The sequence below is a fragment of the Temnothorax curvispinosus genome, unplaced genomic scaffold, assembly GCF_003070985.1.
Source record: "Temnothorax curvispinosus isolate PA1 unplaced genomic scaffold, ASM307098v1 QBEX01013431.1, whole genome shotgun sequence".
NCBI lineage: Eukaryota > Metazoa > Arthropoda > Insecta > Hymenoptera > Formicidae > Temnothorax > Temnothorax curvispinosus.
In genome coordinates this window covers 64,670-88,701 of record NW_020223211.1, presented here as the reverse complement: position 1 = coordinate 88,701, position 24,032 = coordinate 64,670, and the positions used below count along the sequence as shown (strand labels likewise).

The 24,032-nt window shown below is 42.9% G+C and overlaps 2 protein-coding genes across 6 annotated transcripts in view; both read right to left on the bottom strand.

The window, feature by feature from the left end:
* LOC112463557 overlaps positions 1-13,380 on the bottom strand; it is a 51,108-nt gene extending 37,728 nt beyond the window's left edge. For both annotated transcript variants that reach the window (XM_025030007.1, XM_025030005.1), the window contains exon 1: positions 12,885-13,380. In XM_025030007.1, coding sequence (XP_024885775.1) covers positions 12,885-12,936 — 52 coding nt within the window. In that variant the 5' untranslated portion in view covers positions 12,937-13,380. The remainder of the gene's footprint in view (positions 1-12,884) is intronic.
* Positions 13,381-14,164: 784 nt separating this feature from the next.
* LOC112463558 (exostosin-1) lies at positions 14,165-22,659 on the bottom strand. 4 transcript variants are annotated; one of them, XM_025030011.1, is made up of 8 exons: positions 22,465-22,659; positions 17,962-18,992; positions 17,676-17,877; positions 17,470-17,589; positions 17,159-17,389; positions 16,796-17,062; positions 16,459-16,709; positions 14,165-16,371 (listed from the first exon to the last, which is right to left on the bottom strand). In XM_025030011.1, exons 2-8 carry the CDS (start codon positions 18,843-18,845, stop codon positions 16,191-16,193), a joined length of 2,136 nt encoding a protein of 711 aa, XP_024885779.1. In that variant the 5' UTR covers positions 18,846-18,992; positions 22,465-22,659; the 3' UTR covers positions 14,165-16,190. The 4 variants fall into 4 exon arrangements, with proteins under 4 accessions (XP_024885779.1, XP_024885778.1, XP_024885777.1 ...); XM_025030010.1 differs by lacking the exon at positions 22,465-22,659 and adding an exon at positions 22,069-22,438; XM_025030009.1 differs by lacking the exon at positions 22,465-22,659 and adding an exon at positions 19,368-20,253.
* Positions 22,660-24,032: the final 1,373 nt, after the last annotated feature.

Here is a 24,032-nt window from a genome sequence, read left to right as displayed (position 1 = left end):
GAGCGATGTTTATTGCTACACAAACTGGCGCTTTCATACAATGGCTTGGCCAGGCGTTTCTTGCGAACAATTGCTGGCAGTCGCTTTTCTCGCATATTATCACGTTCGCCGAGGTCGCGAGAAAAAGAAATGTAGAGCGGGTGATAGACGAAAAAAAAAGGAGAGCGCGTAGCAGACAGCCATATAAGACCTAATCGAGGTTGCGAATCACAACCTGGTTACACAATAGTGGAATTGTCGGCGGGCGCACCCACAGGTATCCGGAAGCGGGGTTGTTGATCGCCCAGTTTCGTTTGTTGGCGAAGGTCGACCGGGCTCGATCTCTCGGGCTCGCCGATAATCGAAGATTAACTCGACGAGGTTGCCAACGAGAACAGCGAAGAGCCGTGTTGCTGTGGAGAGACAGTGCAATAAACCGATTGAAGACCGATATCGTATTTTGAGGGAAAAATAATCGAGTAAGAGATGACGATCACGTTAAGATTTAAATATTTCTCTCAATATATATCGCAGGGATCTGAACGAGTTAAGTCTCTCAGAGCGCCTAGCCGTCTTCTCGTTTCAAATAGAACGTTTACGGAGAAAGCGAAGGCCGTTCACGAGACGTCGACCTTGATGGCACATTTTTTTTCTCTCCCTTCGATGCGAAAATAGCGCGAAGGAAAGGGGGTCGACGCGAGTCCCACGCCTCGAGAGAGAGAGAGAAGCGAGTCCCTAGGTGAACGCCAACTCCACGGTGTTACGTTCCGTATACCGCGGGATTTTGGAAACCGGGTTCTCTCCCGAGCATTCCGCAGGAATGCAATAAAAGAAGCAGAGGCGCCATCAGGAGACGTCTCGTATTTGCACACTCCTTTTTTCCTCGCGCGCGGCCGTCGTTCCCGGATATTTAGAACTGCGCCGAGACAAAATCCCATATATGGATTCGCGAATGAATTCTGCATTCTTGCGGGTGTGAAGCCGGGCTGGCGCCTAAATTTCTTTTTTCCGTTTCTTGATCCGTCTCTTTATGACTTCTTACAGTCGCGCTAACGAAACGGCGAAATCGAAAGGCCCGTAAATCAGAATGGCACGATGCCGCAGTTGAGCAGTCGCGAAACGGATCGCGTATCGCACCTCGTTGTCCCGATTATCTCGAGTACCGCGGCCGTCTCGAGAACGAATCACAATTAATCCAACCCGATTAGATCGAACCTTGGATCTCTTAACGTAGGATGAATCCGATGGCGTGGTTCGCCCCATGGTCAACTCAATTAGAATATTATCCCCGATTATGTACCGGAGACAGGTAAGTAAGTGCATAAGTGCCTTAATCACACTGTCATTACTCTCGCGATTGTCTACGCGAGATGATGGACGTGCCGCGCGGTAATATTCTCTATATACCGCGTCGAGTGCGAAGTGTCGTTTTCCGAAGCGTGCTTTCTCCCGTAACACACCGACATCTGCAACACGCAGTCTCGGATCTCTCGGTAGCCGCCTTTATCCCGAAATGCATAAGCCATAAACAAAACGGCAAAATCTTTCACTTTTAATTTAATACCTTAAAAACATGAATTGAAACTTCAAATAATCGCGAAATATATATTTGCCGTAATTTCTTTAAAAAAAAATTAGAACTCATCTCGTGGAAAAATTTGTTTAAAATTTACAAAAAATTTTGCTAAAATACGCTAATAAAGCGCAGAATAATTACATTATTTCGCTATCGACGTTTTAAAATTAAGTGTTTTTTCACGCGAGAGATGCGGCGTAATAAATAAACACAGGCAACGACCAGGCACGACGAAATACTTTTTAATTATACGGATTTCGTGAGGCATCGTGTTTCGTAATTATATGAAATCGTCCGCATTCTTCTCAATAGAGGCAGAAGATTCGCAAACAGCGTGCTTCTGTTCGTTTCGGATATAATTCATGATCCTTCGTCTTCACCCAGAGATTTCTTAGGCAACACAATCCATTTTGCAACTGGCAATCTCACCAATTACCCCCCAACAACCTTTCGCGTTATGCATTATGCTCTCTCGGGCTGAGACGTTTGATTACGCTGCTAATAACCGGCACGCAAAGATCCATTTTTGCACCCGCACGACCTAAAAGTGATTTCGTCAGCGAGGTTTTCCACTAGGATAAAAAATGGGCGATGGAAATCTCCATTTCTAGCATGTTATTTTTCTTTTTTTAAATGGCTCGTGTGTAAGAGCCTTGAAAGTATATCGAAGCGTTGTTAAATTAAGACTTTTCCCGTTGACAACCAGAAAACGTCACGGGAAAAATAATGCCGTATAAAACTGTCCGTTCGCCACGACGTTCCCGTAATCGTTCACGCGCACGTGCGAAAGTCGCGTAAGCCGGATTTCGCTCCAGCTGTTCTCGATGGAGGTGGACTTGCACGAGGCAGCCTACGGGAAAGGTGAAACCTCGTTTCTCGGCTGCGCCGAGCAATTTCGAGGGCACGCGTTTTGTTTACTCGTCTAACGCGTCGATGCCTATCGATCGGTTGAGATGCAGTGTAAATCTTTCATTAATTCGTATCGGCACAAAATTATATCGTGGGTAATAAGAAAATTAAATATATAGGATCTTGTGATAGCAAATCCTATGTTCGGCAGATCGTTAATCCACGTAACTATATATGGTAAAGAAAGTTGAAAAATATTAAATTGACGATGAAAACGCTATATGGCTTCAGTTTAACGTTTCTTTAGAAAAGTGAAAAAGAGACTTAAATAATTTGAATATATGTCTGAATACGATTTTAATATATTTCTTTTTATTGACGATTATACTTTGTATTCGTAACAACAAAGTAGTCGGTAACTAAAAATTCATTCAAACTTAACTTTGGTATTTAATTTCAATTTTCTCAAAATATGATTTTCAAAATTCGAACGCCACTTTGAAAATTAAAAATGACTCTCGCGTAATGCATAACAATTTATTTCGCATGACGTGCGAATTAGATGATGCAATGAGCCGAGGTTGCAAAGTTAATTCGATCAATGAAGCGTAATAGAAGAGGCGAAGCCTCATTTCTAATTACGGCATGCATGTGAAACGCGTAACTGCAGCAGCTAAGTTGTAACCTTTAAAAATGTAATATGGTCACGTAGTTACATCTACTATAGATAATTGTTATTTTTCCGTTTGATAATGATGTCTTATTAATAATACATTTATTATCCTGTATGAAAGTAAAATTTCAGATCCGGCATGGTAAAAGAGTTGAAATATTTCGCGTACCGCAATTTTCGTGTTGTTTATACCGAATCTCGAATAGAACGCTTCCTTTTCATTTTCTACGAGATGCTACGTGCAGTTAGACATGCACTTTAATATGTATTTGGCAAGCGTAGAAAATAAGCATATATCATAATTTCGCTTCGACCTACAGAAGTATATGCAAAGGAGGTAAAGAGTTCCGTCGAAGGAGAGTGTGAAACCTCGTTTCTCGATGCACCATGGTTTCGAGGGCAGTGGGGAATGCAACTACGCTGCATTCTTGACGGAGCATTTTTATTCATAGAGTGCACGCGAAATTAAACATCTTCGGAAATTTTATGCGACAGTAAAAAAAAGAATAAAATCGATTTAACGTATTACATCAACAAATTCGCTATGCGAAGCACCTTAAATTCTAAACGGTTCTAATTAATAAAGTATAAATTATAAAGCTCTGCAAAATGTACGCTATCTGCAAATCTCTCCGTTATATTTATACGAATAGAATATTCCTCTTTCTATTTCAAAATGAACATATTTTACGCAATTTATATGCTTCGAAGAGCTCGTGGGATTAAAGAAAAAAAAACATTGTTTCCAGCGCAAGAAACCGTTATGCAATTAAATGTACTAAGAAGAGCTTGCGTAATTAAATAATACCTCGCTCCCTCGCTGACGCTTTTAAAGATTCGAAAACTTGATTCCGTTCCCAGGCAGATCCCCACGTTTAACGGCGTGCAAGATCACGATAGTTAGGTATTAAATCATTACGCCGCGGAGTCTCGGCTGCGAGCGTAGGCGGCGGCCCTGCCGCAAAAGGGATTCCTGACCTACGACACGAGGAGTCTTCGCGGGAATCGTTTACCGAGGGCAGTAAACTCTCCTCGACAGTAACCCTCCTCAAGTAGGGACTCCGGGTTTTAACGAGAGAGCGCAACTCGCGCATCTCTCTCGCGTCCGTCTAATTTATGGTAAATGAAAACACGGTTGGCGGGTACGCATGTCGGATAAACACGGCCTCACACGTGTTCGCGATATGATCTATGCGTTTTCAATTAATCTGCAACGAGCGCCTCCCTGTAAGACACGGTCGGTCTCTCACAAAAGTCTTCGGGGCAAAAAAGGCGAAAAACCGCGACGATAATAGAAAAATTTGGAGCACGACACGTCTGCTTAGAGTTTCCTTCAGTTAAAACGTTTTTCCAATCGGACAAAAATATTTCTCTGATTTAGTGATTAAACAACGGAATTTCCCGCTAGAAAATAAATAATAGAAGGAATAAATGTTCGTGCTCTCGTATTATTCTTGTCGGGAAGGAATTCCATTTTATCGAAGTAGAAACGATCAATTTAAGCATTCCTTTCATATCATTGGATTGTTTCCGCTCGATTTTCGTCATGCATGTACTTTCCGTGCATTTAGATCGCGAATGATAGCATTCGACCAAAAATCCGTCCAACTCCATGATATGTACAGCAGAGAGAGAGAGAGAGAAAAAGAGTTATTATTTCGCCTGTAAGAACGTAAGAGCCGCTAGCCCAGGGCTATGCTCGCGTATCGGGCATTGTAAACTCTTAAGGATAACGACCGCGCAACTCGCGTTATTACCACATTCGGTATTAACAATTAGCCGTTTCCCAGAGAGTAATGATTGTTCCGAATAGTTTACGATGTGGGCAGGGAAGTATATCGCCTCGGAGCGGCCACTTTCGATACGATACCGGAGTAAAGAACGATTGATTATCTACGTATTCGCAACGCACTCGTAAATGGACGTTAATACGTTATCGGTACGCCATCATTCATTGCCTCACTAAAATTACACACGACGGTCCCGTAGTGAGCTATAAACGATCCTTTTATTCGCCCCATTAAACAAAAGTACTACGAAAAGACAGCGAGAGAGAAAGGGAGGGAGAGAGAGAGAGAGAGAGAGAGAGAAAAAAAAAAGGAGAAAGAGAAACGGAGGTACGCTATTTCTCGTGACCTAGATAAATAAAATCTTTCGCTAACTGTCGACAATAATACCCGCGTAATATGTTCATTAACGCGCGTAAGAGAAACAATTAGAGTTTTGTAATATTTTGCCGTAGTCCCACGAGAGATAATAGATCCTTAACAATAACATTTTTTCTGGAATATCTCGTTGAAACGTTGAAGGCGCGATCTCGAGCGACGCTCGTGACGCGCGATACCGCGACTTTTATAAAGCGTGAACGCGTGCGTCGCTGCATTTTCACGAGCGTGCTATATACGCGACTTTATATATATTTTCTCCTTCGCATACCGCGAATGTTTCCCGTCGTCGCGGCGTCGGCGGGGTGGGAAGTGGCCGGCCAGTCGCCGTCCAAGGATAATGGACGGGCGAGCGGAGGAACCGATATCGGTGCATTGGCTACGGTAAATCCTCCGGGTAATTGCCGGCGGGGCGAAACCTACGGCGGCGGATAGTCGCAAAGTCGCAAGAAGAACATAATAGGCGACGTGTATAGCGCTCACGCGCGCGGTAAATCTTCTAATTACGACGCGTGGGGAGAAGGCCACCCTGGGTGCCGATATGTGCGATCTTGCGGGATCTGCGATCTGCGTCGCGGTGAGGGACACCAAATGTGAAATTAAAAAATGTTACGCGGTTAAATTTGGCAGGAATAGGAATACTCGAATCGGAGCTTGAAACATCAGCTGTGTAAACAATATAATTACTTAAAATTTGTTTGTCGTTAGTTTGCAAGTATATTTGTTCGAATAAATTTTCTACAAAACTGCTTTAAAATTTATTTGAACACTTATCTATGCGAAACTTTAATAATAGGTAAGGACCGAGGGAGTTAAGCTTGAAAGACCGTTGAATTACGATCGCCTCTTTATCGGCCGTCTGACCGTTCGATTTTATGCACCGCATTTATGGAATAGACCGAGAACATAACAAAGGAGATGCCTGTGGTACAGTGTACATGCGCACCCCGCGGTAAATTCTCCCGGTAATTGCAACGCGTGTATACGCACGTGCGTTTACCGATGGAATCCTCGGAGAAGGATAATAATAACCGAGGAGCGCTTTCAGCGACATAAATGGATAAAGATTGGATGAAACGCGCCGCCGCCGCGGAGATCCCTATTTTTCCTCGCTACATATATATCCGTTTTCTTAACACAGAGTATACCGGCCGGTCAGAGAAAAAGAAAGAGAGAGAGAGAGAGAGAGAGAGAGAGAAAAAGGGACCTATAACTTAATTCTGCAGTGCAGTTTATTTCTGCGCAATCATCGCATCGTTGCGTCATCAATTTGCCGCAGCTCATCTCTGTGATTGCTAATTTATACTACTAATATCCTACTACCTAATAGAGCAAAAAACGAATGAACAGATAGGTAATAGAGCCCTGGCGATTAAACCATAGGCATAGATCGGCTCTACGTCTAAATTAAACACAAGAATTAAATTATCAATTTTCGTATAATATGAAAACGGGAAATCGATGCCCCATGTCTCTCCGGGCCCCATGTCTTTCATTTAATTGGGTTCAGAAACTGAGATTCTTCGAGGAAGAAACTTTATCGCGAAAGTGAAAATTGATACTTCAGTTGGGGATGTCTCCGTCGAGAAATTCATTGAAGCTATTTCATTGCCCGCGCGAGCGAGGGTGTGTCCGGCCGTAGATACCAAGGGGGGGAGAAATATCGTGCCTTACGAATATTACGCTCGTGTTCGATAAGCCGTGTCCAACGTCGTGTTCCCCGGGCGGGACACTTATGCGATCGCGGGAACCTGAGATACACATTCGCGCTCGCGGTAAATTTCCTCGGTAATTGCGGTGCGGCGTGGCCGCTTGCGTGGGTGCTGATGGAATCCCGGGCGCATGCAGGGTAATGGAACGTGGCACATTTTCAACGGAGTAAAATTACGAGAGCGGTAAAGCGAAGAATGTGAACACTCACGTGGAGACACTCACCCTTTCTTTCTCTCCCGCTCTTTCAAATCCATTTGGCACAATCCGTTATTAAATTTTCTAATAATTTTTATTGTATGCGAGATTAGCTCGTTATTAACATCGGACAATAACAATCGGCGTAACAATATTGTTACACCACACGCACCAAACCCTTTGATTATTAATATATATTTAGAAAATGACTGTCTTTGTAATCTTAAATTAGATATCGTGGAGAATCTCAAACGATTTTCCCATCCGAGGAAAAGAGCCATGTGACAATTATAGCCAAATCAGAATTTTCCCTCTCCGAGACTGTCAACCGCCGCGCGCATTTGGAGAACTTACGTTCGAGAAGGCAGTAAGCTGCTTATCCGTCTCCCTCTCTCATTTCGAGAGCCGCGGAATATTTCCACTTTAGCGTGAACACAGTTGGGAATGTGGCGGTTTTTACGTGTCGACGGGCAAAACGGTTGAGGGTTGCCTGTAATGCAAGGCTATACGTATATATGCCGCCAGTAAATTCTCCCGATAATTGCGTAGCGGCGCGGGTGCTCTCGGGATCCTGGAGAAAGGATAATAGCCGAGAGAGGCGGTTTTCGAACGCGCGGCTACGTGTAGCATAACGTGTCTGTATATATTCAATGCACCGAGACGCGGGATTACGAGTCCGTGGGACTCGAGAAGTATCGATTTTATTGCGCCGCGCGATCGTAGTTCCCTCCCGTCGTGGCTACGTGTCCCGAGGACACGCGTGGTACCCCGCGTGAATAATGTTAAAAGACCGTGTAAAATTTAACCGGCTCGAATAGCGGTGATTTATGTGCACATACGTGCAGCAGGCCATACGTGCAGTTTACGGATGCGCGTTGCGTAAATTATAAATTATATAGATTTTATTTGTCAGCGGTTTCCTCGCAAAATCGAAGCGAGACTGTCTGTCAGAATCTCTGGAGAGCGAGCGCCGATAATCCGGATCGGAATCGGATGTCAAAAGCTATAACGAAATGATAGTGCATTTTAATTGAAAATTTAGGGGAGCAGCGGAGGAGAACAGGGTAATTTGAAACATCACGTTTCGTAGTCCTTAAACAAAAGAATCGATTATGGTTCGAGGATGCGACGTGCCCTCGCCAAAGTGCTCGCTTCGCGCGAGCAACGTCGTAACTCACGACTTTTAGAAAGGATATAAGTAACGCGAGCACTTTGAGAGCGGCTGAGCGCGCGATCTACGGAGCCCTTGACGCCGAGATATGTCGGCGACGTGTAAATCACGGGGCGTAAACTGCATTCCGGCTGCTAAATTACTTCGCTGATGCGAGCCGGCGGTATCGCGAAACGACCCGCCTACACATCGAATCGCGTCCGCCTCTCTTACATTACACAAACATCGCGTATATATCCCTCTAATGGATATATGTAACGTTGCGTGATTTCATCACATATTTCAGACTGTTCGAGGTGGTTGACAAAAGGTTATTACAGGATCATTATCTAATCCTACCGTTGTGCGCTGTTAATCATATTTTACGACTATACCGCTATTTCACGACAAATCTTTTCTAAATATATTGTATGTAAATATAAATATATTGTATGTAAATATAAATATGTAACAAATGTGAATTTAAAAAAAAAAACATTTTATTTTTAATATACATAAAATAGAAATTAAATTGCATTTTTGGAACGATTAAATAATAAAAAAAATCGCGATTTCTATTAAGTCATATCGAATATCGATTTGATTAACGAAGGAGTGTAAGGAATAAGAATATTTTTCAATTAATCCAATACTAGCCGCAAAATAATGATAAATCTAGAACTAAATACAAGATAGTGTAGCCATGAAGTGGCAATCAAGTGGACACGTTTCGATCAAAAAGTTACTGACCTTCGTCAAATACTTCATTCTGACATAATTGAGATAATGTAAATGAGATTGCGTCACCACGCGATATTTGTGCAATTCACATGTACGGCGATCGCGAAGTCACCGTTTACGGTTACGTGAATTCAGCTAGTAATTCAATTAATCGATGATATTTATTGCGAGAAGTAACATCCTAGCCAACGCGCCCTCCGCTATTTAATTTGAATACTCGTTCCGTTAGCACGTGGTCAGATACGGCTATTTCCATAAGTGAGATGTCTTCTTGGAAAAAAAAAGAAACGAGTAACTTGGAAAGGTCGAATCTCAAATCGTCAATTATTGATTTCGTCGCGGTTTGCGATAATTCTGCTTCTCTATTTCGGCTCTTCTCACTCATAGGTACATATATGCGTCGATGCAGCGCGCAGATCAGAATTGTTCGCGCGAAAGAAAAAGAATACTATCCGTCGATGTAATTAATCATCAATCCCATCAATCATAATCCAGCGGCTTACACGCATTTAGAAAGTCCAGAAAAACTGACGGCACACCCGCGATCTTCGAGTTAATATTTGGACGCGAACGCGAACGGTGTATATCTGAAGACCGCGCGCGGCGGCCGATTGCGCGGATTCGCGAGGAGATCGAAAAATTTCTTCTTTCTCATTATCTTCCATCTTAACGTGGCGCGATCTCTCTCGCGGCGGCGGATACACGTCTCTTGCGAGACGAGACGGGGCCCCTCACGTCCCTGTCACTCCGTCGCGTCGCCTCGTTAACCGATGGGAACAGATTTCTGATTGCGTCCCCTTTTCCCGTCGCCGAACGCCAGCCCGCGGTGCAACCGAGCACCTCCGGGCGGATTTCGCAAAGGGACCATTTCCACGCCGACATCCCAGTCGCCGTGTTACCGAAATATAGCAACAACGTAAGTTAAAGCGTTCACCTTTGTTCGGATCCACGGCGCGACGTCGCCAACCCGCCTCGCGATGAATCCGATCCGGCCAGATAAGTTATACGCGAGCGGGACCGGCGCGGGCGCGCGGATCACGACCGACGGTGATGGTCACTTTCGGATTTCGCAAAATCGTGACCGCGCTTTTGTCGATTCTGTCGCGCGAGATGCCCGCGAGAGAAGCTCTATTCGATTTTTACGTTCATTGGCGGGATCGAACAACGTGATTCTCTGAGAACGCACGAGCAGAAGATGCAACCGGGATCTCCGACGAATACTCTCAGTTGCCACTTGTAATGTTATTACGTAAACTAAATCGACAGGCATAAGCGGATTTGCTGGCAGGCATACTAATCGGTTACTTCAGGCAGCCGTTTTACTACTTGAATTGAGAGCCTCCTAATTGTTTTGTCAATTAGTAACCGCTTATCTCGTAATAATGTTTATGTCTATACGTAAACAAATGCTGGCGCAATCGAAGTCGTTAATCAACCGTCGAACCGACACGCACGATTGTTTAATAATTTCGCAATTATCAATCTTATGAGTCCCAAAGTTTTAATTATCTCCTTTGAGATACAAATTTATTAAGGTCAAATATCGATCGATCAATCAAGTAGAGAAGTTAATTATCTGATTAATTTCTCTCCTTGATTAATCGATCGATATTTCTCGATCGACATTTGACCCCAATAAATCTAAGTCGGCTGCGAGTCGGAGCGAGATCTAATTTTCCCGTTGACAAAATTTTCCCCGAATATTACCACGAGTTTCCTGCGAGACCCGCGCCATTTCGCAAGGTTTTTCGTTTCGACGAAATATTCGCGCTCGGTTCTATCCTAGCTCGGCCACTGCCGCTTGCGAAGTTTCGCAAATCGGTCGTTTCGCATGCGAAACCGACCTACCGTGCTACCGGATTGCAAAAGGCCTCGCCTCCCTCCCACAGGGACAGAAGGAGACGAATGTGCAGAACCGCCCGCGGGAGATTCCTGCATTTCGGAATGTTAAAAAACGTCGCCGCGTGACGCGTCGCGCCGCGCCGCGCCGCGGGAACGTCGCTTCGAGGGAAGGAACCTCTCGCGGATAATTATGTATTATGTAAACGCGCGTTTAATTGCTCACACAACATATAAACAAAGCGGCACACGCACGCGCCCGAGTCCTATACAGGCTCGAGATTCCTCACTCGGATATCTCGGATAAATCTCATAAACGAGATAATAGTAATGACTCGTTTACTCTTACTACTTTTCTTGAACGTGACCACAACGTGAGTTCGAGAATGCATTTGTTAGTATACCTCAATTAACTGATATTCCATTCGAGAGAATAGAGATATATTTATTGAATTTATCCTTAAGCAACAAAATTATAAGAAGGTAAATATTTATTGGAGAAACTTTCTTTTTAAATTTGGAGGAATAAGGCACGAGGATGCGCAAGTATTGCAGAAATTGCAGAAATCATTCGTGCATAATTTTATGTTACGCAGTTGATGAATTACTTTCAAATTGAAAGTAATTAAGTAACGTCCCATTTAAATTGATATTCATTAATTTTACGTCAATATCTTGATTTTACATAGCGTCTGCGAATAAACATTACTGCCTATGTGACATTTTTTGCAAATGCACTTTTCGTCCTTGTCCCTCATTATCATTCTATACTACAAAATTTAGGCCAACAAGTTCCATGAATACATATTATTTACAGATGAGTATTTAAACTTATATTCAAGAAGTTATATAGATACTTGTACACAGAAAAAAAGTGCCAAATCAAAATTTATATACTCAAATTAATGCGTCATTGTTTTGTATATACGCAACAATCCATAATTTTCTTATAAGAAATTCAAATTTTCTTTTCTTGGTTGTGTGTGTGAACTATTTCAAGATTTCCACGTTGAAATTAAAGATATATATTTGCAAATCAAGAATATTCTTTTTTTTTCTGTGTTAAGTAACTTTCGACACAATTTCTTGTCTCTTTTGAAAACTTTACTAATCGTCATATAAGCGATATTGTTTATTCATTGACTACAGAGATTTTTTTATCCCTCGAGTTTTTTTGCTCGAAGTGACGAAACTGTACGACGTTTATCGGAGCAACTCGGGCTCGAAAGACACGCACCGTGACAGACACTTGAAAGAAAAGTACGTGCGCTCGTGCGCTTCGGTGCGCAACATCGATCGTCCACGCGGGACATTCCTGTCAACCGAGGATCAGGCCATCACAGGCGCGATGGGAAGCGAAGCGAGCTTTCCGAAAGCATATAGCGCTACCCTCGGGGGCCTCGGGCGCACCCCGGGGGATCGGCGGGCGCGTTAGCTCGATTTCCGCGTGTGCCAGTTATCCAACGGCGCGGGCATTACGTAAACTGACATTTTCGCAGCTAACACGAGCGAGCGAGCATGCGATTCCAACCCGAGCTCTACTGCGATAGCCTTTCCCGCGCCGCGGACTCTCGCGAAAGAAAAAAAAGAGGGAGCTCCGACTCGATAAATTGTCCTGTCGCCCGATAAATTCTCCGTTCGGTCGATATTTCGTTACGATCCAGGCGTATGACTCTGATCGATTGAAATTCCATTTACGCACATTTGTCTAATTTTAATACAATTCTTATAGAATTCTTTTAGAAATCCATTTCGAAGGATGTCGACGAGTGATTTTAATACGAATGTATATCGAGAAATGTAGAACCGCGTTTAATTTACAAACGTTGGCGTTATATTTCGAACATCAAAGATTGTATATAAGAGAGATCATATACTCTGGAAGTGTAAATAAAGTTGGCCACGTTTGCGCGGTTGCGTCGCCATTAACGCACCAACCTCCTCGCGCTCGGCAAAGTGGAGGAGGCGCGCTCGGACTTAAATGAATCACAGAGACAAACTCACCGACTCTCGACACGACCGCCAGAATCAGCAGCACGCTGCTCACGATTATCATCTTCCCTCCGTGGTCCCCCGTCGGTCGCTGGCGCAGGAATCAACGACGTGGTGTCGGTCGAGGACGAAGGGAGCGGACCCCGGCCGTCTGTCCTCTTCCTTTCCGCACGCGAGCTCTCACACACCCCGGACCGCACTGAAGGGAGGCGCGAAAACCGGCGCGGCGCGTCGCGGGACGATTTGAACGTCGTTCGAGCCCTCGGCGCGGCGTCTCGCGGGGGGGGGGGGGAGGGCGCGATCCTCCGAATTCGGTTTTTTACCCGCGGACCTCGCGGGTCGATCGTCACTCCTCGAATTTTCTTCCCGGTTTCTCTTTTCTCCCCCTTTCCTCTTTCTCTTCCCTCGGAGCGACGAGCGAGCCTACGAGAGAGCCGCAGCAGCCAATGCAGCGCCGTTAATTCAGAGCCGCGAGTGCGCCATGGACGTCGCAAGAACGTATGCTACGGTCACGAGGAGAGAAAGGTGACTGCGGGTATATACGCGAGGCGTGCACGATACCGCCTGTCTTCATGGCATAGTCACCTTTCTAGCAGAGCGGGGCAACAAAGAAGGGAGCCTTGGTGCTATACCCACCACCGCGCGCGCGGTTGCCCACCACCTCGGTGCGGTATACACGGTACGACGTTCGCGATCACCAGGGTTGGAGTGGGGACCCAGGTGGTGGAATTTAACGCTCGAAATTCGCGTCGCCCCGAGCCCCGAGCTTTTCCCGACCGCGTCCGCCGCGCGCTCTGCCATTATTAACCCTGAACCGCCCTCTCTCGATTCCCTACAATATGAGGTGAAAGGCGGGGGTTGCGCGACGAGGGGATGCACTTAAATCCGAGCGGCGAAGCCGAATTTCTTTCGCGATATCCCCGCGTGAACAAGCTTTTCAGGAAACAGAATATCCTAGAAGAAAACTGTGGATTATCGATCATGATTATGATAAATATAATGAAAGTTCTAAAACTAATAATTATATGACGTTACAATAATAAAATGATTACAGTATGAATATTATTATATAGAAGATTGTCCATTGCGACATAAATAAAAAATTATATTATTATATAAATATATTATTTATATAAATTAATATTTTTTATTTCTATGTCTTGGAAGACAGGAGTCTCTGGGAGTTAACGTCCCAAAGTTTACAAATTAGCAAACTTAAGGTCTACAATCGTATCGCGGGATATACTATCGAATGATCGACAAAAATAATTAATCGTTACTCCCAAACGGCATTTTGTACAAAACAGTTTATTTTTTTCCCCATATAAAATGACTAATACTATATCTTGTTACCTTATATTATTTTTTTTTCCGCAATACGATTACATGGAAAAAAATGTTTAACAGATCGGAACCATCGCTTCATATCGGATAGAATCAAAATACTACCGGCCACTGCGTAGGACTTATTTTTTTTTTTGTACGAAGATTATGCTTGCCTTCAGTGGTCGGTAACGATTGGAACATATTTGATTAGGATTGTTCGCCGAGCAATAAAAAGATTAGAGATTATCCTACCAGTTTCTATATACACCCAGATACTAATTTACATTTATCAATTGACGCAACTCAAGGACAATCGCAAAGTAGACGTATGACCGCTAGAATTAATGACAATACGAAATTCCGGATAACTATAAGAACTTCAATTAACCTGCGGTCGCTTTTGATTTGCATACGCATACCTCCCTAAGTTGCAGAAATATATTATGCATAAAAATGATACAGAGCTTCCTCTCGATATTCTTCTCGAATAATCACGGAACGCACAATAGAGAAAAAAAAACATATCACATGTACAAATAGCTTTCCGTCTTCAAGACGCATGCAGATGCCATATTACTGTGCAGTCCTTCTAACCGAGGGATTACACATTATTTCTCTCATCGTGTAACAACGTATATCGGTGTAAACGACTAGATATTGTTGCGACGCCTTGACAAAGAAAATTTCTCTTTTCTTTCCTTCTTTTCGTCCATGTTCCTGAGAACTCGGCAGTATATTCGAATATATATGCTGAATAATTGTGTGTAGACTCATTAAATTCACTCGTGAGCCAATGTGATCGGTAGAACGTGATTACAAAGTAAACAATGCAGCATACGCAATAGTATGCACATAAATAATTGTGCACGATTAGATAAAATTGACAGAATATCTCTTCGGATATATAAAATTTGTGATCAACTTCAAATACACGAAGTATATACTTTAAAAAGGGAGAAGAGGAGAAAAAGGGTAGAGAGTGGGAGTTAGTAAGGCGACGCTTAAAATCATATCATATAAAAATTAGTGGATAATAAGATCGATATCAATGGTCGCATTAAACCCTAACATCTTTACAATTGTTTTAAATATAAACAGATCTTTTGCTTGCACCTCGCCTCAATACGTACAACGACTTTCGCGTCATCGTTATCAAAGCACTTGACGAAGTCTGCCCTAAAACTTTACGTATTCCGAATCTAAGAAGAATTACGTGAAATACATTTATTCAAATAGAAAAACATTCGCAAATCTCTATGATTAAAAATATCGTTATACATACAAACGCGATATATTTTTGCTTCCTTTTTTTGTTTTTCTTTTTAGCTCAGTTTTAGCTGTCTTTAGGATAATCGTACGACAACACGCGCGGCGGAAAGATTTGATTTTTCTTTCTCTTTAATATCAAATCGCTCAAACGATCTCAATGGCCGATACGTGAAAAATCCAAGTGTCTTTCTTAAATAACTTTTTATTAATAATTACGAAACGATTTTGTATGTACATTAATTAAATGCTGACCCGCAGTTAGCGATAGCTGCGCGAGACATCGTCAAATAGAAACGGCGTCAATTACGACTCTACAATTTGTACAAAATTACTCGCAAATAAATCGCAGGGGATATCACCATGCGTCCTTGCTGAATAACGGACTTTGATTTGCTGCCCGACAACACCGATAGCCTAATATGGCGTAGCACGCAAACGCGTAAATGTAAATGTTCTCCGTACATCTATACATGCACATTTGTACGGCAATAACGGTAAATCTATTTTTTTTTAGCTGTACTTATTGCACTTGCTCACAATTTTCCGTTCTTTCCTCGAAAATTCTGTACATACGTATCATTTATTTTTTACCATATTTTCACTGTAAGTGCAAAAAAGTGCGCTAAAAGAAATAGATCTAATATCGTACGCGGAGATTTTGCGTTATCCGGCGCGCCTGAAGAATTAAATAGTCACGCGTAATCGAGCAGTGTGTGTACAATTCTAATTACTAACTAGTTCAATTTGCCTATACTTCTTGCGCAAATTGCTCACGGAATCCTTGAACAGAACCGGGTCCAGCCGCATGTTAGATCGCAACAGTGGCATATATCCGAAGACAGCGACGAATGTATTCATGCATGTTTGTCGCTGTATGAAATGATCCGGATCGTTCCACGGCGATCTAAGATCCAACGATGTACGAGTCAGAAATACAATAACGATATCGTGTATATATAAATCTCAACAACAGCATCCTGACGATACTTACCTAATTCCAGCTACTGTAGTATCTTTGTATAGCTTGCGCTGCGTCACTTTGATAGGTGGCCTTCGAGTTACGTGACTCACCAGGAAATTCATGAGTATATCCTCACAGTTCTGCGACTGCTCCACGGTCTTGTGGAGAGTCGAGCTCAATAACTCGGTATACAGAGTATTATAGTAGCGGTGATAAAAAGCGGCACCGGTGAGAATGATACTGTAGTCATTTGTCCACTTACTGGTATAACCCCAGGAGCGCTGCGAACATAAAAACCAGATTAGCTCGATTACGAAACAAGGTGCAGGCTTGGACGGAAGTCATTTAACGCTACATAATACCCTACCTTTGAGTCATCCCAATAGTGAGACCTCGCTGGATACCCTACTATTCGATCGGGAAATGATCGCCAAACCGTAAAAGCAAAGTCAATCTCGTCGGTATTTAGAGTGGCGTCCTCGTCGAGCGACAATATGGCACTAGTTTTGATTAACGGGTGAGGATAAAAACGCTGAGATATACCGTCAACCGCGACAACGTGGATTGACGCTCTGATACCTTGCCAACGTGGTTTCCTTGGCACCGGAATGTCCGAGTTCCACATAAGTATTATCTTGAAGAGAATAATTTGTTACAGCATATTACACAGATGTTACAAAAAATTCATAGCAAAGAGAAATAATAATAAATTACCAATGAATGGACTTACCTTATCTAGGTACTTGCTTTTCGCGAGACTTCTAAGTAAACGATAAAGTACGGCGGTGGATCCCAATTGCGAATAGATTATGGCAGTGAAAGTGTTACCAGGATTACTGTTTGAAAAAGGAAGTTCCTGTTGGCTGTCGGCAAATTGTGGCAAAATCGTTAGTGCTCCAGGACTAGTATTCCAGACGATTCTTTCCCGCGCACCTTCCCATGGCAAACGCTCGCGAATATTCTAAATTAATAATTATAATCAACAAAAGACCAAAAATGAGATTAGATATATAATAAATTGCAATAAAAATCGACAATTACCTCAAACACGGTAAATACAATTTTTTCAATAGAAGAAAAATATCTCTCCCATAAAAATTGTGTTTGCTGTCGTAATTTCAGAATTTGTACGTTGGACACAGATCGTAATATGTCTGGAATCTGTAAAGGTCAAGGAACTTTAATCATCTGCCTTAAAAAACGAGATGACATTTTAATTCAAAATATACATTTATGTTTCAACTTACTTGGAGTAATAGTCTCTCGTCGGAAAATATTACAGCCTGAGTCCAATCGATACGCTCGTGAAAGGGAAGAGCCCAACCGTTACTTAAAATGACTGGAATACATCCTGATCTCAGAGCTTCCAGAAACCGAAAGCTACCTAATCGTCGTCCTCGCGGAACCAGGCAAAATGTAGCATTCATTAATAAAATTTCGTAGTCGTATCTGCAAAATGAAAAATAAGAGCGATTATATTTCAAACAAGGTCCATGTGTGATTCAAAGCGATTCCAGCATATTTCCTACTTACGTGTCATATTCCTGATTATCTTGCTGACAGTGTTCATCCTGCAATTCTCTCCAGGCCTTCCCATGACGACAAGTCGTAACAAACACCAAATCTTTACCATTGTGCAGATGATAGAGAGCATTTCTTGTCTCGGATCCAATACCATGTACGTATCGTTTCCCCTTGAAAGCCGCTACGTATTTTTTATTATTGGGAAAATTATTCTCTAATGCTTGGCCGGGTTCTCCACCACGTTCCGGATGTTGCTTGCCAAACAGAGGTATCGATACATCAAAGTCCGGTCTATGTCTAAAGACGGACATGCTGGCCTTAGCGAGCATGGCGTAGCCCACGTCGAAAGCCAGCGCCTCTTCCACATAATCGGGCCACGTACCAGAATATAAGTTAAATATCAGATGATTCCTTCCGTTATTCCAATATGGCAGGTGTAACAGTTTCGAGGGAAGATTGTGTACAAATTCAGTGGATAAGGGATCTCTATCTAACGTATCCAGGGCTAAGACAAATATACATGCCCGTGCTGGGTCCGACGTGTAATATCTCGACTCCGTGATAACGTTTAATATTTTTTGGTATAGTGGACTTATCACATCCTCGACTGGGTAGACGTACACGGTGAAACCTTGCTTGCACCTCGTGAAATCGAAGCAGGTCTCCATGCGGCAATGCCGTGTACGCTGAGACATAGCCAAAGCCCCGCTGGATGTCTTTAAATCTTTGTCATAGAACTCTTCGTTTAGACTTAAATATGAAGGCAATCGCTCGTAAGGCAACTGAGATCTGCCTGTCCACTTTTCGCTTTTTAAACGATATCCGCCGAAGTAGCAGTAACCAAGAAACGCGCATGTTACAAACAATAATAGATAGCGTTTCTTGGCTTGCATTGTCGATACAGTCAGGTTATACAAAGATATATGATAGTTCTAAGCATTATTTCTTGTCCGATGTAAAAGGTCTATATTCAGTCACAAGCACATCGTTATGGCTCAGTAGTCCCTCCAGGATACGATCACTCCTGTTCTTTTATATTGCTGTAACAAAAGGAAGATTCCATATGTCAAGTATAATCAAACAACCTTCTACACGCAAAAAATAGCAAAAATATATTATTGACCATATTATTTTATAAGAGCAAGAAAAACTATTTGTACTAATAAATATGTAAATAATAAATTTAACAAAGAGAAGTTATATTTATAACAATTACAACATAATGCTTGTTACCATATATAGTTGCGACATTGTAACTATTGTTTTCCAGCAAGAGACACCGTGTTAAACAAAGGCATTTTATTGGCTGCATATTATCTAAAACATCTTCCAAGATAATATATAGCCAATAAATTAGCTTTGTGTAACACGGCGTTCCCTGCTGGAGAAAACGGCCATTATTACAAAATTCTCACCATCTCCCGATCGAATCGACCAAGTAGAAAATGACCATTTTTAAAACGACACTTGGAGAAGAGCTATTACCTTCGAACCAGGACAGAAGGTAGCTATTGACGGAAAGGGTTCAGGCTGCTCGATCTTCGCAAGCCGCATGACGGATCGGCGGAACGATACGTAAACAGAAACACGTCGACACTAAATTCTACCCAGAGCGATTTTACGGGAGGCGCGCACAACGCGACGACGACCGAGTCGTGCGACGGTCCTCCAGCCGACCTGGGATAACCTATAAGCCGCGCGGGCCGAATCCCGCGCGATCGACGGCCGTAACGATCCAATAATTCGACGTCGCTATCAAACGGCACGCGCGACTCATAACGGATATATTATTTTAACGCGATATACGGCCGTTCCCTCACGACACGGTCCGCGCGCACCGCCGACGCGACATCACCATCATCCTTGTAGGTTATCTACGGCGAACAGGAATCCCGTCGGGCCCGGCGGCGACCTTACGCCCACTCGCATTTCGGCCCGGTGCCGTACGGACACGCGTGGCATCGATCGGCGAACGCCCGCGAGTGCGAGATCATTTGCACGCCGCGGCGCATCGAATCTTCAATCGCCTCGAAAAAAGCAAAACGCGAACAATGCCGTGACGTCGGAGTCGGAGACGATTGGACTGGCACACCGTCTACGTCTACGTCTACCTCACCTTACCGTTAACCGTCCTGCGGTCCTGCGCCTCACTTCACGCGGCAACGCGCAAACGGCGGCGAACGTCACGATGCGGCGCGCAGCGCGTAATAATCGCTTAACGCACATTTAATGCACATAATAATAAATAATACAATATTCGTGCGTGTGTGAGCGTTCATAAAAGTTTTTAATTTATGCACAATCATTTTATTTTATTTATGCGCGCGTACCATTTTATTAAAATGTTGCATAAATATATTGACACGCAAAACGTTTATTATCTATTTTGAAATGATTTCTGGAACGAGAATCACGAGTTTTTGAAACTCCGCTTTCGCGCGTAGCTTCTGTCGAACTATCTTCAACTTTGCGCACATATGTGGGTATTACGAATATTCCATATTCCTGTAAAATATTCGAAATGTCGCCCGATGAATTTTCATAAATATTTACGTGATTTAAAAAGAGCTGGGAAGAAACTTTAACGGCAAACGGTGGAGCGAGACAAAGAAAGAGGGTAATTTAAAGATTCTAACTTAGGAAAAAGAAGGAGGAGAAGGGTTCACAGACATGACGTTTTACTCATCTGCGTCTTGCTCACACGCACAGTCGTAACTTATTTATTTACAAAAGCTATTTTTGAATCATTGCTGGAACGTTTCGTCGATTAGTAATGCCGTTGTACCACGAAGTTAGATACAATACCTCGTTAATAATCAAATATATGTATGCAAATTGATACACTGTTCCAAACTGGGAACGGTATATCGAACGAAGGTGTATATATCTTTATCGATCGGCTCCGAATTTCCGGCCAACTTTGTACTTCATAAACTCGCGGAGCACGATACGCGGTTTGTAGCCAGAGGGAATTTCCGCGAAAGCGCATAGCACGTTTCTTAGAACTGAGCAAGAATGTAATACTCGCGCGAGTTATATAGATACAAAGAGCTCTCGAATCGAATCGACAATGCATGCACTGTTAAAATATTAAAGCAGGAAATTTAAATCAATAACCTTGAGTTAATTTTGTTATTTTTAAGTATGTGCGTCAAAATTTATTTTAACGCAAAACAGTATTATTTTAACTTCATTGATTTATTAAATTAACGACATATTGAATAAAAGATGGACGATCATCTATAGGAATGATTAAAAATCGACTCAAATCGACATTATGAATTAACAATTGAATTTAAGGACGTTCTCTCGTCCTTATACTAGAAAAAATAGATTTTCTTAGGATTTTCTTGAAACTGTGAATATACGTTAATTTAGGTGTGCTTTATGCGTGGTACAAATTTCAGTACCTCTGTCGGTATAAAAAATCAAGATACTGAGCCTCAAAGTTTCAACTTTTACTAATGAAAAGATTTTCCAGGCCAAACGGTAAGAGATACGAGGTTGACCAAGAGGACCAAAGTTGCTCCTCTCGTCGAGTTCTATAAGGAAAAAATGTCAAAACTAAAAAAATTAAATTTAAAAAATTTTTTTTTACTGAGGCTCAGTATCTTTATTTTTTATACCGAAAGAGGTACTTAAGTTTATACCACGCATAAAGCACACCTAAATTAACGTATATTCACAGTTTCAAGAAAATCCTAAGAAAATCGATCAATGTGGACTCGAATGCGCGACGTTAACTGAAACGAGAGGACTAAACAACTGGAGATGCATTTAATATATCGTCGATCAATTACTGTTCTCCGCGTAGTTTATTATTATCAACGGGCATCGGGAATCGCAGCGTGCCGGGGAAACCAAAAACGGATATCATTACTTCTATATATAGAGAGAGGATCATTCTCGCAAATATCCGCGCTAACTCTTCTATGCACCATGGTGGTGTTGCATAGTGACGCATATAAGGCGGCCTGCAGAGGCGGATGTGGACGATTTGCAATTTAATAACCGTTTCTCGTTAGCGCGTCGGAGCGAATCGCGAGCAAGTTCGAACGATTTCGGACGCGCGCGATCGGCTTCGAGAGCTCATCCGTCATCAGTCCAGCTACTTACTCAGGAAGACGATATCCGCTCGGGAAACCGATCGAGCCGGTGGCTCTCATCCCTTACAGGGGGCGAGGATCCGCGAAGGTGGATTTAAACACGGCACGAAGGCGCGAAGATCGTGAAAAGTGAACCACGTATTACGCTCCACACGGCACGCGGCATGAGAATAAATAAATTTGAATAAAAATCCAAATAGAAACACTCTCTCTCTCTCTCTTTCTCTCGGGAAAAGCGAGGGCTCCCGATATCGATTCGCAAGTTCCGGGAGCTTCTTTCTGAGCGTTTCCACCCCGGTCGCCCGTCCGGAGAGGCTCGTCTTCCCGATGCCGATCGTGCCGCACTGAATCGCGCGTTCCTTGACGAGCGGACGCCGCCGCGGCGACGGAGTTATGAAATCCTTACCTTGACCACACGTCGCGCGATCGTTTCTCGGCACACACGTGTGTATAATACGTATATATGTATACGGTATATATGCCGGTTGCTCAACGTCCGCGAGGTAAACTCTTTTTTTTTGTCGGCCACGCGCGGAATTTGTACCCTATTGTCATGCAGACGCGACAGTTGATCGATCTTCTTGCGAGCGCGGACTCGCCTCCGTGAATCGGCGATGTCCTCCAGGCGGCGATCCCTTCCCGGATTCGGATGGACGAGAAATAACGAACGCCATTGATTGCGTTATCAAACGCTTAATTGTCGCGATAGTAGGTTTGATATCTGGGATGCGCGAAGCGCAAGCCGGAGCTTCATCGTTATCTAACGTGCGTCAGAGCGTATCGTTGAACAATTACGTTGGAATATTAATAAAAAAAAAGCTATCGCAAGAAATACCGTTACCGGTAAAATGACCAATTACGCAATTATCGATCGCGCGATCTTACGTACAAAGTAAGCTCGTGTCAGAAGTCAAATATACGCCGACCCGCCGACTTCCGTGAATTTATAAATACGTCAACGTTACTCGCGGCGAGGAAGAAGCGACGGACGATTACGAAATCCTCGAAAAATGCTAATGCAAACATATAATATCGGCAAATAAACTCTTTCCGCTTGCTCAGAGCGACGCTTGGCAAATTGAGCGATCGTTGGAACATTCGACATCAATTGCCGCACAGATTCATCGAGCAGCAAGATTGCAATTCGATGACAATATAATCGATGTGCTCTCGAATCGTCCGTTTGAGCGAGATAATTCCCTGTGAGCATTCGAGACGCCTCGCCCTTTTTCTCTCGTTATAAAGCTATAATAAGATATAAATGGTCAAAATAGGGTCATGTTGATTTTAAAAGTCTAATTTATTATTACCACACACACATATAGTACAACATTATATTAATTACGTCGAACGTTTCGACTATACTCAATCTTCTTCAGCGGTGTAATTAAATGTCAAAGGGTTAATAAAGTCAAGATTAAAAAATTTGTAGTAAAGAGGATTAGAATATCTCGGCTAAGATTTTAACAAGACGTCAAGATGAATAACACTATACTTTTATCTCCTTTTCTTACAACTAGAAAAAGAAAGTAAGTTAAACCGAGATTAAAGTTAATCCGCATTGCTAGAAGTGGGCAACATTAATCATCGATTATAAGTTAGCCGGGATGTAGTTAAAGTTGTCACCTCTCGGGACAAGAAAAATTATTGTCCGCGGATATATCGAGTATCGTGAAAATCATCGGGGAAACTCCGAAGAGGAGCTCCTAGAAGAGCTCCAGGGCGAGCGATTATCGCCCTGTTTGGATTCATAAAACGGGGAGCATACACTTCTGCACAACGCATAATGCGTAAGCATAAGAAAATTGATTGGTCCATTACACATGTGCATAAGGAAATAGACCACGCAGTTTTCTTATGCTTACGTATTATGCGTTATGCAAAAGTCTGTGTTTCCCGCATAACTTTTCCCTGATAACAATCAACTTCCGTCCAGAGATGAAACGGGGATTGGCATTACCGACGAGTGCGCGA

Bases quoted from the DNA above. Each gene is read 5' to 3' on its own strand.
- LOC112463558 (XM_025030011.1), bottom strand. From the start codon at position 18,845: ATGCAAGCCAAGAAACGCTATCTATTATTGTTTGTAACATGCGCGTTT. The intron at 17,878-17,961 runs GTAAGTAGGAAA...TTCATTTTGCAG, and splicing joins GATAATCAGGAATATGACAC to ATACGACTACGAAATTTTAT. The intron at 17,390-17,469 runs GTAATTGTCGAT...TTATTAATTTAG, and splicing joins TTGTATTTACCGTGTTTGAG to AATATTCGCGAGCGTTTGCC.